The sequence below is a fragment of the Typopeltis vanoorti genome, chromosome 13 (genome assembly GCF_054136105.1).
Source record: "Typopeltis vanoorti isolate ZY-2024b chromosome 13, IOZ_Tvanoo_1.0, whole genome shotgun sequence".
Taxonomy (NCBI): Eukaryota; Metazoa; Arthropoda; class Arachnida; order Uropygi; family Thelyphonidae; genus Typopeltis; species Typopeltis vanoorti.
The window spans coordinates 7,352,091-7,369,337 of record NC_143561.1 but is presented as its reverse complement, the minus strand read 5'-3'; the positions used below and the strand labels follow the sequence as shown (position 1 = coordinate 7,369,337).

At 35.0% G+C, this 17,247-nt stretch overlaps 1 protein-coding gene across 2 annotated transcripts in view; it reads left to right on the top strand.

Moving 5' to 3' along the window:
• The window catches only part of pea (ATP-dependent RNA helicase pea), a 319,525-nt gene that overhangs the window by 254,534 nt on the left and 47,744 nt on the right, over positions 1 to 17,247 (top strand). For both annotated transcript variants that reach the window (XM_090402685.1, XM_090402684.1), the window contains exons 18-20: positions 11,104 to 11,227; positions 12,184 to 12,365; positions 13,389 to 13,529. In XM_090402685.1, coding sequence (XP_090258811.1) covers positions 11,104 to 11,227; positions 12,184 to 12,365; positions 13,389 to 13,529 — 447 coding nt within the window. The remainder of the gene's footprint in view (positions 1 to 11,103; positions 11,228 to 12,183; positions 12,366 to 13,388; positions 13,530 to 17,247) is intronic.

Sequence of the window (17,247 nt, the reverse complement as noted above, 5' to 3'; positions counted from 1 at the left end):
ATTTGATTTTTTTCAGTATTTGTTGTGTATGTTTTGTATTGAATATAAGTACAATAAATATTATAATAATATATGTCTGTATGATGATTATCTGTCCATAGCATGCCATCTTATAGTTCACAGGGTGCTTCATATGTTCCAAGATGTGCTAGAAGATGAAGGTTACATTTTATTAGTATTTTAACCTCAGATATATGGAATAGTGGTGTTTTGATCTTGTGTATTTGGGGAGTAGGAAGTGTGTGTGTGGGGGGGGGGGGGTAGTATTCTGTTTTGTAGGAGCCATAACCATTGGCTAAAAAAAAGTGTGGCAAAAATAATTTTCTACGGAAAGAGCTGCAGTGCTGGTTCTGAGTTAGTGTTTTGAGAATTCCATAGTATTGGATTGTTTATGTAGATATCTGGTATGATACATAGTAGATGTGGTATAAGACCTAACACAGAGTTAGAGAAACTAAATTATGATGGGAGGAATGATAAAATCTGTTTATGAGTATAACAATGTTATGTAGCTGTATTAATGATGTGAATGGGCATTGTCATGAAAATGATTGAGGAAAGAATGATTTTGTGTTCATCTGGCTTGGACTTATCAAGCATGTGCAAGGATGCCTGCATAAGTGAGGCATTAGATAAAAACAGAGATCTGTAAGTTGTCAGCTGTCAAGCAGACTACAGAAAATATTAAAAAAAAAAAAAAAGCACAGGTAACTTGTTATATCTGTACACAAATGCTAGGAGTAAAAGAAACAAAGGGATATGGTTTGTTGTCTAGACATTAGTGAGACTTGGCTATCACAATCAGACATACTAACTGGGTACCGAGTGTAAACGGTACACTATTTTTAGAATGGTAGACAGAATAATAGAGGAGTGGGCGTGCTACTAATGATACTTCCAGTATCATGACTGAATCCAATTAGAGTTGAGACCTATGACTGACTGCAATAGTAGTAACGATTTGTCATGTAGCTGTGAGATGTGGAGTCTAGCAAGACTAAATGCATAGTTGTGTGTTGTTGCAGAACAGTTGCTAGTGACAAAGAATGCATTACCAAATAAAGATGTGTGAAATGTGAGTAATCATAATTGGAGGGAGTTTGATTATCCACACATTGATTAGGTAGTTGTGAAATCTCATCAGAAGAATAAAACTGAATTTATTGAGCTTGTAATACAATTTCCTCATTCAGCATGTGACAGAAGGAACTCAAGGTCAAAGCTTGTTAGATTTGATTATAGCATCAGAGGGATTTCAGTTCAAGACGTGACTGTTCTACCTCTGGTAGCTGACAGTGACCATGTGGTACTCACGTGAGAAGTGGCTAAGTTTATGGATTCTGCACTATAGTATCAGTTGTTGTATGGGAAGGATATTGACAGTGTAAAAAATACTTAAATTATGCAATATCAGAATATGTTCCCAGAGTTCAAAGAATAAATAGGAAAGTAGTGAAATGGATGTGTAATCTAATTAAGAGATTTGTAAAAAAAAAAAAAAAAAGATGGGGAAGGAATCGTGTGTGCATAAGAATGATGTCCGTTATGAAAATATAAGCAGCAGGCCAGAAGAGTTCACAACTATTGTAAGGAAAGCTAAATCTGAGTATAAAAAGAAATTGGCCCTGCAAACTAAAGACAACCAAAAGAATTCTGTTGTTATGCTGAAAGTAAAAGGAATAAATGAATATGAAAGAATAACTACTGAATGCAGGCGACAGATTCAAAAGAGATTGTTCAACTGTGAGCAGTCATTTTGCTAAAAGCTATCGATCTGGTGTATGCAACATTGAGCTCACTGCTGCCTCTTCATTGTATGGAGAAACTCAGGTGTATGAGGAATTACTAGAGCTGTTGCACAAACTGAATAAGAATTCTGCGATAGGGACCGATGGGATATCTGCATAGATGCTAAGAGAATGTTTAGCTAAACTGACTATTCCTTTGACCAGGCTATATAATTTTAGTCTCAGAACATGGAAAATTGAATGGCAGTGGAAAGATTTTGATAATCCCATCGCAGAAGAATAGTGCAAAGACTGATGTATCAACTGTTGACTTATCAGAATCTCTGGCATGGTGGTGACGATATTGGAAAAGTTGGTTGAGGCTCTCATACAGAAATCGATTGAGAGAGAAACTGTACTCTGCAATGAACAGTATGGTTTTACTACGTGAAGTTCAAAAACTTTCTCACATTCTATAATAATGTTATCATTAAATTCGACAAGATAAATGGATATGTTACCGGCAAAGTGTGAAAACCAACATTCTATAGAATGCCGAAAGTGGGACATCAAAGTATGAAATGCTTAGATTTTCACACATTTCCTAGGCATTCTATAGAATGCCAAAAGGCAAATCGGCAAAGTATAAAATACTCCCAGCAGTGACGTGACTTTCGATGCTCGCCTCAAACAGAGAGCCAGAGCACTTTCTAACCTAACCTAACCAGAAATGGTTAGGTTCATGCCACCTGTGGACATGAGAGTAAAGACAATGGAAATGAGAAAATAGAAGATTATGATGTTAATATTTTGTGTACTCTTTGCTTTAATATTGAGAATGCTGTCAAAGGTAAAATTCGATCTAAATTGAATCTGGAAATACAGGCCGAAAAAATAAAAATGGATTCCAACAATAAATTTCCTTCTGCACCTTTTGGGGCTACTGTGCGAGTTCCTATCCCAGATGTCGACAAGGGATGGGGTGACACGCAATCTGCTGGCGGTTGTTATGAGTGTGACAGACGATAGTTTTTAGCGACTTGGAACTGCTGAAGGAATTTTAAACCAACTCTATGCCAGATCACAATTCACTTTTTGTCCCAAGGACTTACTGAGAGTTGGAGAGGTCAGGAATGAAATACCGGAGAGCTATTTCATTCCTGACCTTGAAATAGCTCTCCGGTTAGCCGCTTCTGCTCTGTCCACGGGTAGCGGCCAAGGGTTCGTGAGGTGTACTTGCAAGACCAAGTGCCGAAATTTGAAGTGTTTTTGTATGAAAAAGGCAGTTAAGTGCAATTCAAAATGTCATTCCAGTCTACCTCGTAGCAACAAGTAATTCAGCACTGGTCTTTTTCTCTTTCTATAGAAAAATCTGGTATCTTACATTTTGTACTTTTTACATTTTCACATGCATCTTTTCAATAAAAGCATTTTTCATACTTTGCCGAAATAGTATTTGTCATTCTATATAATGCCTAGGGAAAGTATGTAAAATATTAAAATAAAACAGACATTTGATACTTTGCCTAAAAACGTCATGCATTCTATAAAATGCCTGCTTTTCACACTTTGCCAGTAACAGATATACCAGGATACTTTTTGAGTTTGCTAAGGCTTTTAACAGCATACAGCATGAAAGACTGTTGGCATAAATTGGAAAATATAGGACTGTATTATAAAATATTGGCATGGATAAGAGAATGGCTAAATGACAGATATCAAAAAGTGATATATGGGGACGTGAGTCTACAAGATTTAAGGTAACTAGTGGTGTGCCACAAGGATCACTGCTTGGTCCATTGTTGCTTAATCTATACATTAATGACATTGGGAAGGATTTAACTTGTGCCATATAGCTGTTTGCTGCTAATGATGCAAAAATAGATAGGGTAATCAGGAGTGCAGTTGATACTCATAGTATTCAATATTTGTAAATGTAAAATGATGCCCTTTGTGATGAGATATCCAATGTCATATTATATTGTTGGGATTATGCTAGCAGAAACTGATCTTGGAGTGGTAGCAGATAGGAAGTTGAAGTTCAAGGGGCCATGTAGCAAATATTTCAAATACAAATCAGAGGGTAATTGCAATGCTGAAATGAACTGTGACATGTAAAGATAAGGAAGTCATTGTGCTTCTTTATAAGACCTTGATAAGACCACTGGAACTATTGAGTGCAGGTCTAGTCTCCTGGCTTTTGTTGTGATTCTGATACATTGGAGAAAGAGAGAGAGAGAGAGTCCATGGGATAGTAATTAAAAATGATATCAGGATTGTGTAACACTCTGATTATGATGACATAGTGAAAATTTATAGATGCTGCAGGCACTAGCGTTTAAAAGAAAGAGGGGTGATATGATTGAGACTTAGTTGGCCAAAGGGGTGGAAACTGTTGATTTTTCCTTGCCAAATGAAGTAAAGTAACCTTTAAATAATTCAAAGATACTGGGGGAAGTTACCTTATTAATTCAATTGTGTCTGTTAATGTTATATTACAAAGCAAGTGTGTGATTTTTTACTAGTGATTCGAAATGGGCATAATTTTTTTTATATAAAAGTGGAGGAGTTACCAGTGGGTGGTGACAAGTGACTTAAGCAACCGGTGGGTGGAAAGTTTATAAGTAGGATTGTCTATACTATCAAATATAGGATGTAGGGCTGTATTGGATTTATGGATTTTAGATTCCCCATAAATACAGGGTAATTTAATATAAACATGTTTTAATTTGTTAATGATTTCATTGGGTGAATAAATAATGTTTTTTCAGTGATTTATAAACTTTTTGTCCTTTGAGAAATGGTGTCTTGATCTGTGATTTGGTAAGTAGAACTGTCATTGTAATCCTCTTGATTTGTAACGACAACATCATTACCCTTATAGTTTTTGTAATTGCAATATTTTGATTCTTATATAACCCTTATAAGTCATGTATTTTTTTCTATTGTATATTCAACTATGGGTGCACATTTTGTTAAATGCTATTAACCTGGTGTACACAAAATTGAGCTCACTGCTAGCTCTTCACTGGATAAAGAAACTCATCAGAGGTTGAGGACGAGTTATTAAAACTGTTGCACACACTGAATAAGAATTCATCAATAGGGACTGGTGGGATATCAGCACGTGTGTAAAAGAGTGTTCAGCTGAACTGGCTCTGGCTATTCCTTTGACCAGGCTGTTTAATATGAGTCTCAGAACAAGAAAGATTCCACAGAAATGGAAAGAATGTATGGTAATTCCATTGCACAAGGGTGGTGCAAACACTGATGTATCTAACTATTGATCAGTTAGTATCTCAGGAGTAGTGGTGAAGATTTTGGAAAAATTGGTTAGGACTTGCATTCAGAAATGGGTTGACAGTGAATCTTTTTTCCTTGCAATGAGCAACATGGGTTTACTAAGAGAAGGTCATGTTTTAGCAATTTGCTCACATTCTATAACATTGTTACCATTGAACTAGACAATGGGAATGGATACATCATGATACTATTGAATTTTGCTAAGGCTTTTGAAAGAATACAGCATAGTAGCCTGTTGCATAAATTGGAGAATATGGGTTTGGATTATGGAATATTAGCATGGATAAGAGGATGGCTGACTGACAGATATTAAAAAGTAGTATAAGAGGGATTTCAGTCTGCAAGATTTTAAGGCAACCAGTGGTGTACCACAAGGATCAGTGCTTGGTCCACTGTTATTCAATCTGTTCATTAATGATATTGAGAAGGATTTGACAAGCAACATGTAGCTATTTGCTGATATTGCAAAGATAGGTAGGTAATCAGGAATGCTGCTGATATGCATTACTTGAAGAATGACTTGAATAGGCTGGAATTGTGGGCATGGGAAAATGAGTGTCAGTTCAATGTCAATAAATGTGAAGTCATTAACTTTGGCATGATTAGATATCCAATGTCGTATTATATTGGTGGGATTAGGCTAGAAGAAAGTGATGAGGCTAGGGATCTTGGAATGTTAATAGATAGGAAGTTGAAGTTCAGGGGCCATGTGGCAAAGATTGCAAATACAGCTCAAAAGATAATTGCAATGCTGAAATGAATGTTCACATGTAAAGATAAGGATGTCATTTTACCTCTTTACAAGGCCTTGATAAAACCTCACTTGGACTGTTGTGCACAGGTCTGGTTTCCGTTGTGAATCTGATATAGTGGAGAGAGTGCAAAAGGAGAGTGTTCTTCTTCTTTAGTATTCTGCAATTGAGCAGGTTCTTCTTTTAGTAGCAGAAACTTTCCTTCCACTCTCTTCTGTTCTGAGCCTTCTCTTTCAAGGTTGTGTACCTGTCTCCATTGAGCATGTCATCTGGCATTGTTTTCCTTACTCTTCCTCTGGGTCTTTTTTCGTCTATTTTTCCTTCGATGGCATCTCTGATGATTCCATTCCCTCTCAGAATATGTCTGATCCAGTTTCCCTTGCTACTTTTTATCCTCCTTAACAGACTTCTTTCTTCTTCTTCTCCTTTTCATTAGTTATTTTATCTGTCCATTTGATTTTTTCCGTCAAATCCACATCTCAAAGCTTTCAAAATCTTAATTTCTTCTTTCTTCAATGTCCAAGTTTCAGATGTATAGAGGGCAGCACTCCACAGATAACATTTTATTAGTCTTTTCTTTAGGTTTCTATCCATTTTACTTCTGAATAAATTCCATTTTCTATTAAAGTCATTTCTTCCCATCGCTATTCTTGCTTTTATGTCACTTTTACATCTTCCATCACTGCTAATAACACTTCCTAGATATTTAAATGTCTTTACTTGATTCAATTTTTCCTCATTTATTCTGATATCCATATTTGCCTCTTTCCTTGCTATTTTCATTACCTTTGTTTTTCTGATGTTAATTTTCATTCCATAATTGATACAGGATTCCAGTAATCTGTTCAACAGATGTTGTAGTCCTGCTTCAGTGTTTGATAGTAATGCCTTGTCATCTGCGTATCTTATTGCAAATATCTGTCTACCTCCAATCTTTATTCCTTCTTTCGAATTCTCTAGTGCTTCTTTTAGCATTGCTTTGGAATACACGTTGAACAAAATTGGAGAACAGCCTTGTCTTACTCCTCATCCAATGATACCTGGTTCTGTTATACCATATATGTCTCTCACCATGGCAGTTTGTCCCATATAGTGAGATAATTAGCCTTCTGTCTTTCCAATGTATACCAATCTTTTCCATTACTTCCACCATCTTATCCCATTTTAATAGTCAAAAGCTTTCTCAAAATCTATATAACAGATGTTAACTTCTTTATTCACTTCTAGACTTCTTTCACTTACTATTCTTAACAGTCCAATCGCATCTCTTGTTCCCCTACCCTTCCTGAAACCAAACTGATCTTCTCCATGAAATTCTTCCACTCTGGATGCAATTCTTTGTGTTAAGATTCTCATAAGTATTTTTGATGTATGGGAAATGAGGCTTATTGTTCTAAAATCCTTGCAGTTCACTGCATTACTTTTCTTTGGTATATAGGTATAAATATTAAGGTCATAAAATCTTTTGGTAGTTCTCCTTTGTTATAAATTAAATTTATTATTTTGGTTATTTCTTCAGTTCCTTTCTTCTGAAGTTGTTTCAGGAATTCTGCAGGTATTTCATCTATTCCTTCTGCCTTTCCACATTTTAGTTCTTTAATGGCCATTTTTACTTCTGTCTTCAAAATCTCTGGACCTAGATCATCTTCATTTGCCTTCTTTATATCTTCTGGCAACTCATTTGGTCTATTTTCCTTGTCATATAGATCTTCAATGTATTCCTTCCATCTCATTAGGATTTTATCTTCTTCAGTTATGATTTCTCCATTCTTATTTTCTATGCCTCTAGCTCAAATTCCATTTCTCTTGTGATTCATGCTTCTTGCTTTTTCATATAAAAGATCACACCTTCCCATTCTCTCATAATTTTCCATTTCTTCACATTGTTTTTTAAGCCAATCTTCTCTACTTCTTTCTGTTTCCCTTCTCAGTCTGTCATTCAGGGTTCTATATTGTATTTTCCCTTCTGGGGTGTCTTTATTTTTCTATTTTCTTCTTTCTTCCATTAAAGAAATTATCTCATTAGTTATCTAAGGTTTTTTTTTATTCTTTTAGCTCTTACATATGCAATTTCTTCTTCTGCAATCTTCAATTTTGACACAACTTGTTTCGTCTAATTTTTTCTCCAATCTATTTCCACATTCCTTGGTATTTTTTAATTTCTCTAAGTTCCATTTTTTCCTTTTCATAGCTTCTTTTATTTTCTTTAGTTTCACATTTATTTCTATGAATAGTAGGTTGCGGTCAGAGTGTTAAAAATTATATAATCAGTATCAGTATCTGTCTTCATAATCAGTATTCCACAGATTGAGAATTTGTTGACTGCAGACACTAGCAAACAGGATAAAGAGGTGTGATTGAATTTTTCAATTCATGGAGGGTGGGGAAAGGACAAGAGGGCATCCTTGGAAGCTGAGAATGAATGCCACTAAGAAGGGGGTGAAGGCTAGATTTTTCTCTCATAGGGTGGTGCATGATTGAAATGGATTGCCATTGGATGTTGTGAGTGCAAGCAGTGTGAATGAATTCAAGAATAATATGATAGCTGATGCGTGGTATGTGGTCTCCCTCGATGAATCTCTGACTTCCTATAGGTCTCTCTTAATAATAATATTGCTCTTATGTGCATTCAGATTGAGTTAGAATGCTTGCTATATCTAAAAATGAACATTACTGGCAATTGAAGGTGGCAGATTTTAGATATCTAATACTATTTCATATATCTGAGGTACACCTGAAAACACAACCAAAATACCAAAATGAAATCTAACCTTAACACCACATCCAAACTACATGTCAAATTAACACTCAACTCTGATCTCTTCTTCAAAGGACAAATCCCATTCTCTAGTACATCCTGGAGTATATGAAGTGCCCTGTGATAGCGACTTGTCTTAGTATGGAGCACAGCTACTTGTTGCAATTTAGATAACAGCTACTTGTTACAATTTAGATAACAGCATATCCTCAGAGCACAATTTAGTAATTGTGCTCTGGGGATATGCTGGTTTGAAAGGCAGCGAAAGCTAGTCAATAAACATCCTTTTATAATTTGATGTTTTGTTTTGGTGTTGTAACTTATGGCACTGTCAGATTATATTCCTAAAGTTAGGAGGTTAAATAAAGTAGAGATGAAATGGACAAATCATGAATTATTCAGGAGCTTCTGAGAAAAAAAAATGTTAAATGAGGAGTTATAAAGAATGAGGTAGTAATCAGCAGCATGAGGAGTATAATTCACAAGCTAAGAAGGTGACATATAGTGAGGAAGAAAAATTAGCATATGAAAGAAGATTGACAGTGCAGCACCGAGGTGGCATGTCCTAGATTTGGCTGTTCACCAAAAGTCTAGTCAGATGAAGTCCCAGAAGAGTGGAAAGAAGGAAATATAGAGCCACTGCACAAGGGAGAATCCAATTCAATGGTGTTCCAACCACAGGCCAATGGTGTCTTAGGTGTAGTGATGAAGGTGTTAGAGAGATTGATTAGAGACAGAGTACCAACCAGGATAGATGAGAATGGAAATCTGTTAAGAGAGAGAGAGAGAAAGCATCATGGGTTTCTTAAGGAGGAGGTTTGCTTTAGTAGGTTGATTACATTTTATAATAGGGTGACTATTATATTAGCCAGTAGAGATCTTTGTACAGTGATTCATCTGGATTTTGCTAAAACATTTGATAGAGTATCACATGATCAAATGCTGTTGAAATTGATCAGGATGGCATGGATAGTCAGTTGCTAGCTTTGTTACAGGGATGCTTAGAGGCATTAAGTTGTGTATGGGTGTCCCGAAAAAAAGGTGAACAGTAAGGTATGGATTGCTGTTGTTTAATTTATATATCATTGATAGTTCAAGATATGAGAGGAGATATTCATTTGTTTGCTGATAATGCTAGATTAGGAAGAGCAGTATCAGGAAGTTTTGATGTGATGATGTTGCAAGCAGATTTGAGTAGTTGGTGCTTGGGGATGAAGAATAGGATTGTTGTCGCTTTATTGTTAATTGTAAAGTTATGTACTTTTTTTGCCAGAGAAGCTGGAATAAGGTTTATCATATTCGAGGAACTTTGCTTCAGGATGTGGAGTAGATGAGAGATCTTGGTGGATAGGGAACAGAAGTTCAGGGGATGTATCACAAAAATTGTAAAGGTCACCCAGAAAATTGCTGCTATAATGTGAAGAACCCTGACAGATTCAGATAGGAAGCTGATAGTTCTATTGTATAAGGCATTTATCAGACCATATTTGGATTTCTGTCCACAGATCTGATCAACTTGTTATATTTGTGATAGAAAACAGTGGAGAGAGTTCAGAGGTGAATAACTAAGATTGTCTCAAGACTGGAATGTTGACTCTGAGGACAAATTAATGGAATGTGATCTTGTACAGTTGATTGACAGGAGGAAAGGTAATATGAGACATGTTCAGGAGAGAGAAACATATTAGATGCAGGGGTAACTATTACACAGAGTAATGGGTGATGGAAGAACAGTCGAGTCATGTGAATAAGGAAGTGAACAGGAGATTTTTTGTATAGTGAGTGTCAATGAGTGGAATGCATTTGTCAGCGTGAGTAGTGAGTGCTCCAATGCTAATGCCATCAAAGCAAGATAGAATCGTTATTGTGGTCTGTGAGTATTTGGCCTCCTACGATGAACTTTGGATGTCGGAGGTTTGGAAGTAATCTAAGCTAGCAAAACAATTCAAAATTTAAACAAAAGAAGAAGAAGCTGCCCTAGTATTCCAACCTAAGGCTAAAATTAAGTTCTAACTAATAAAAAAATTTTATGTTTCCTGCTCCTAGTTCTTTCTTATCAGTCTCCCATTATTGTTTGTATTTGTATCATTTATTGTTTTGTTTGTTTTTCCTACAGTTCTTTATGCTCTATTATCAATATATGATTTTCCACCATTTCCCTTGTTGTTTTCTGTACAATTTTCTTTGTTCTGTTTCTCATCATTTTCTTCATGTATGGTTCCTGTCATAAATAAAAGTTGTTCTGTTATCGGGGTATGATTTCTTGCATTTCCTCTGACAGACTGCTGTCATCATAATTGCATAGTTGATGGAAGTATATATTAAAGTTTATTTTAATTTATATTCCAGTATACGTTATGAATTCCTTAAGTTATTTAGTAATCATGTGCAACCAATGTATAAGCCTTTCTACAAGAGTTGATATAGATGTTTTGAGCTTTTACTGTTTGTAATAATGAGCTGAAATAAACATATATAAACATTATGAAATAATAGCATATTTTAAACACAAATAGGAGTAAATATTTCATTTCTATATTATAATTTTTTTTTTCTTGTTTAGCCTATATTTACCATACCTGGTCGTACATATCCTGTTGAAATTTTATATACCAAAGAACCAGAGACTGATTATCTTGATGCATCTCTTATAACTGTGATGCAGATACATCTCACAGAACCCCCAGGTAAGCAGCAGTGTTTGTATTAGTATTTAATTATGCTGTTTTGAGTGTTTGATTGATAGCCTCCATCTAAATTGCAGTTTTCAAACTTTCATGTTGATAACTGAGGAAATCTTTTTCTTACTTTTTTTTTCAAAGTGATCCATTTTTAACCTTCATAATATATAATATTCCTAAATAAAGTGAGAAACATGCTGTAAATCATGAATATAATATGAAATTATTCAAAAATAATTTTATAATTTCAAATTTTATGTGGAATTTGAACTAAAACTAGAGATTGTAACATGGTTCTACAAAGTATTGCAGGTGGAGAAGAAAAAAATAATGAATAAAATGCACTATAATTTTAAATGAAAATTTGGATTCAAGTCAGACATGGCTAATATTATGTACATGCAAGTGGAACAGCTGCTTCCCATATCAGATTATTTTTGTGCTTAAGGTATTGGAAAATGTCATTAATATTTGGTGAAAACAGTATTGAAATACAGATTCATTTTCAGGTACCTTGAAGATAAATCTGCATTATATTGGGAACAGCATATTGGCTATTTAGTGTATTGAAAATATTATTGGCTTTTTTTTTTTTTTTTGTAATAAATGAATAGAGCCTCCATCACAGTAACTTGAAGATTGGTTTGCATGAATGGAATTCTTTGTTATTCTAAATGAAATATGAAGGGTATGATTTTTGACAAAATTAGTATTCCTTAGTTGGATTACTAAATCACTTAAGGAATTGACAACGTAGATAAGAATATAAATTAAATTACACTTTAATAAATATTTCGGCAACGTCACGTTGCCATCTTCATCCTTAGTTGGATGTGTATGCACTTCAGACATTATACTTTAACACTTTGTTGCCTAAATTCTATATGCTTGTGTTATTGTTTTTTAATGTAAAAATGCTAATCTACATTATATGTGAGTGTAATGAAGTTTCAATTGTTCAGGTGATATCTTGCTATTTCTAACTGGACAAGAAGAGATAGACACTGCATGTGAAATTCTCTATGAACGGATGAAATCATTGGGCCCCTCTGTTCCAGAATTGATTATTCTTCCTGTTTACTCTGCTCTGCCTAGTGAAATGCAAAGCCGCATATTTGAACCTGCCCCTCCAGGATCACGAAAAGTAATTATTTAAATTTCTCATTCATATATTTATATCTGGTTTACACTTAAAAAAAAAAAAATTAAATAAGCAGAGCTGTTGCATTTATTAATTAGAGCCTTATAATAGAAGATTTTATTTATTTATTTTTATTTTTTTCAAATGGTATGTTTAGGTCTGACAAATTTAAAGGAATAGCATCCTCATAAAATAGACAAATGCTGAGGAGTATATTCGCTTAATAGGTATACTAACTTCATAGCCTTAGTTGTCTCTACTGTTATTCCAACCAAATTGAAGAAGAAAGATATTAAGAAATAATATTTTTGAAGTAGCTAACTATTTGTACAGTGTAGTAACCATGCTAGATGTTAAATAACTTAGAAGTGATTATATGTCAATCATTTAAGAACTAGAATTTTTGTGTCAGTTATCTCATTATAGTGGAAAGGGAGTTGACAGGATTTTGTTCAGTTTGTAATATTTGGTAGCAAGCATTATAAAGCCTTGCTTTATAATAAGAAAATCTGTTGTCAAATGAATTCTAACCAGATGCTGTTGTGTTGTTGAGAATGTGGTATCCAGATGATAAAAATTTCATTTACTTTTATCAAAAGTCCCTCCACATTTACTTCATGAACTTATATCAAGTCTTACTTCTAGCATAGTGAGTTAGCCGACATCAGGCATCATCACAGAATATTAACCTGAGCAAGGAGAAATGGTGTGTTCTAAACATAATGTCTCGGGTAATAACTCAGTTCATATCTCTAAAATTTGGTCACTCTTTCCGAGTAACCGATAATATAAATTGACTGTTTTGTTAAGGTAAAGATTAACCAAAGAAATCCTAGACTACTGCATTTTGCATTATGTTTGGAATGTATTTTTCTCTTTGCTTAGTTTTTATGTGTTGCATCATGTTGGCTCCAGTTTCAATTAAATGTTAGAGATAGAGGTTCATTTTCTTATTGCATTTCTGCTGATTTTATTATTTTCATAAATATTCTTTTCTGTATCATTAATGTAACCATTTCTTTGTAGGTTGTCATTGCGACAAATATTGCTGAAACATCTTTAACAATTGATGGCATATATTATGTGGTTGATCCAGGATTCGTTAAACAGAAAGTCTACAATTCAAAAACAGGAATGGACTCTCTTGTTGTTACTCCAATCTCCCAGGTAAAATTGAACTTTATATTTTTAGTTTATCTTCAGATTACATTGGCAGTAGACTACTCTCAAAAACTGGAAATTTTCTTTTCTTAGATCATAATTATGACAGTCATTTTGATTATTAAATCCATAATTATTCTTTATATTTTAGAATTTAAAATAAAAGTTCTGTTAATATTTTTATTTTTTTATTTGAAGAAGTAAGTGTAATATAGATAGAAAAAGGGAGATATTAAAATTCCATCCTGACTTCATAGCCAAAGGCTTTCACTTGTGTGACAACTCTTGGTTGTCATCAGAGACTAGGCTACAAATTTCCATAGTTTGGAAACTGAAGGCGCTACAAACAGAAATAACACAAAAGTTCATCCTTGGGATAGCAGTGAGTGGGCCTAAGGAGCTTTTGCACTTTATGTACACTAATGCCAGGAGCATTCAGAACAAGGAGAAGTTTTTGGCATTGGTTAGTTCCTCCTGGCTAAAGGTTATTGGCATTAGTGAGACACGGCTGACAGAAGATGATATAGTGTGTTCAAGGAGAGAAAATGGGAGGAGTGTTTTGATGGTAGACCAATGAAATACAACCATTTTTATTGGTCTGCAGTTCAACTGCAGGCCAGTGAAAATGGCACATTTGAGGCTATGTGATTATGAGAGGCCAGCAGAACAAAATATACAGTTGGATGATTCTATAGACCAGTAGATGGCAAGGATGATGGGGATAGTATGCATTCGTAAATAAGCTCAATGAGTAAAGGATGGGTAATTATGGGGAATTTCAACTATGAATACATAGGTTGTTAGGAGGAAAGAATACATGGGAGGAAGGAAATGAAATTAATGCAGTTAATAATAACCTAAGGAAGCATGTGATGGAATATGCTAGTGGTTTGAGAGTGCTAGATCTAGTAACGCCAGAGAATTTGTCTAAAACCAGTATGACGATGTAGCATCCAGCTGGTGAGAATGGTTGTATTGTCTTTACCTGAGAGGTGGCTAAATGTGTTGAATTTTCATTTAAGAGTGGGTATGGAATTACATACTGGTAGCTTAGGACATTGCTTGGTTCAGTGCCATGTCATGTGAAACTGCAAGGGCTGGTTGCTGATAGTGCACAGAAAGTGGTAAAGGAGTGTTTGAAGTAAGTAATGGCAGACTGCATATCTAGAGTCAGGAGAATAAATCAAGTGGGAGTTAAGGGAGTGAAAAGAGGGAAAATAGTTCCATTACATAAATGAAGCAACAAGACTGATGTAGCAAATTACCAACCAATCAGCATATCAGGTGTAGACGGAAATGGGATATCATGGGGGTGGGGTGGAACTTTTGTGAAGGGCAGGTCATAACTCAGTAACTTGTTTACATTTTATAATACAGTGATGGCTGAGTTGGATAAAGATAATGGGTTTGCAGTGATACTGCTGGACTTTGCAAAAGTCTGATAGGATACTGCATGAGATTCTAATCAATAAACTGCAGCACATGGGAATGGATATAAAGTAGCTGAAGTGGATAAGAGGGTGGTTGATAGAGAGATATCAGAGAGTAGTTTATTCAGGATTAGAGTCCGTAAGAAAGACTGACTAGTGGTGTGCCACTGGACTCTGTTCTTGGGCTGCTACTATTTAATTTGTACATTAATGATACAGAAAATAATCTCAGAAGAACTGTTCAGTTGTTTGCCAATGATGCAGTACAAATGTTAAAATTTTGCAGGATGATTTAGATAGGCTGGCAGTCTGGGCAAAGGAGATTGGATGTCAGTTTAATGTGACAAAGTGTAAGGTTATGCATTTTGGGGTGAAAAGATTACCAGCTATATACCACATTGGGGGGAAACTGTACTCCAGAAAATTGACGAAGCCAGAGATTTGGGGGTGTTAGTGAATAGGGAGTTAAGTTTCGAGGGTACATAGCAAAAGTGGCTAAAGCAGCTCATCAAATTACTTGGTTACTGAAGAATACTCTGACGAATAGAGACAAGCAGGCTATTATTCCTCTTTATCAAGCCTTTATAAGACCCCCATCTTGACTACTGCGGGCAGGTCTGGTCACGGTTAAATTCATAATAATGAACTCTTGGCAGGCCATTATAAGTTATTAAAGTATAGAGCCAATAATCCATTTCAGTATCTCTCATATGCCAAATTGAAGTCTCTATACTTTAATATTTGATAATTATTGTCCTTTCCTTCATGCTTACGCGGGGATCAGAATATATCTTAAAAATTTTTGTGCAGGCCTCTCAGATCACACTCTTAACACCTTACTCATATTGATTGGAAAAGTACTTATTCTTTACATCATACAAAAACCTGGTATGAACAGAAATTAAAAGAAGCATGTGAAATTTTGATTAACCACCCTAATCTTAACAATAATGGTGGCATAAAAATCCCAAGAATTTGGCTGGCAGACATTCAGCTTACTTAGTTTTCCAGCAAACCCTGACTTTAGGACTTGAATCAATTTTTCAGCTTTTATTGGTCACCATCCAAAGTTTGTGCCTGAAAATATCTTCAGGACTGAGGAAAGGTAACGAAACACCAGGCAACTCGGAGCAAAGGTGGACAAAGCTATCATCACTTCTATCTCAGTATCTCCCATAATGCAAAACACATCTCCTTGCGGATATGTATAATGTTATGCATTAAGGGAAGGGCCACTACCCAGACCAGTTTCAACCTTTCCTCAATCCTGAAGATATTTTCAAGTGCAAACTTTGTTTGCTCATACTTGGAGAAAGGATTAAACTAAATTTATTATAGTCTAACCAAGTGCAAAATAAACTTTCATCTTCTTTCTTTTGAGTTTGTATTCTCTAGAGTTTCCTTTTGAGTGCCATAAAAATCATATTCTATTTCTTCATCATCAAATTCCTGACATATACCCTCAAGGGGTGTACAGGATATGATAGTACTACATGAAACTTACATCATTACTAACTTCCTATCTACAATTTTCCTCCAAATCAATCTGTTACCTGCCAAGACGCCAACATTATCAGATCTTATATTTCTATCTTCTAAGGTACTTCTAACTGTATCAGTCTACCTATATCTTGGTCTTCCTCTGGGTCATTTGCCGGCTAACCTGGCAGCAAACACTTGTTTTGCCAGTCTTTCCCATTCTGTTTATGTTACCATACCACCTGAGAATTATTCTGCTAACACATTCCTGGATAATGTCAAGTTCTTTAATAATTTTTAATATGATGTTCCCATTGATGCCATCTGTTCATGCCCTTAACCTTTCTGAGGACTCTCATATCTGCAGTCTCCAGTCTTTGGTCAAGTGTTTTATTTCTAACCCAGCTCTCAGATCCATAAGTTAAAATCAGTTTGAACACTCTCTTGTATACAACTAATTTAGTGTTCTGACTAATTTCTCTCTTATTCCATATAAATTTATTCAGTTGACTTCCTACCATACCAGCTTTGTTGATTCTGTTGTCTATTTCCATATTTAATTTACCATTTTTACTAAATATCATGCGTAAGTAGCTGAAATGTTTTACTTGTTCTATAGGTTCTCCATTCACAGTACAGTTGATATTTTCAATTTTTTTGCCTATTTTCATCATTTTTGTCTTGTTATTGCTGACCTTCATACCATATCTATTATAGCAGTTATTCAATTTTTAGTCAGGGAATCTTGCTGCAGACTTCTAGCAGATTTATTTAGAAGGATAACATTGTCTGCATAAAGCAAAGAGCTGACATTA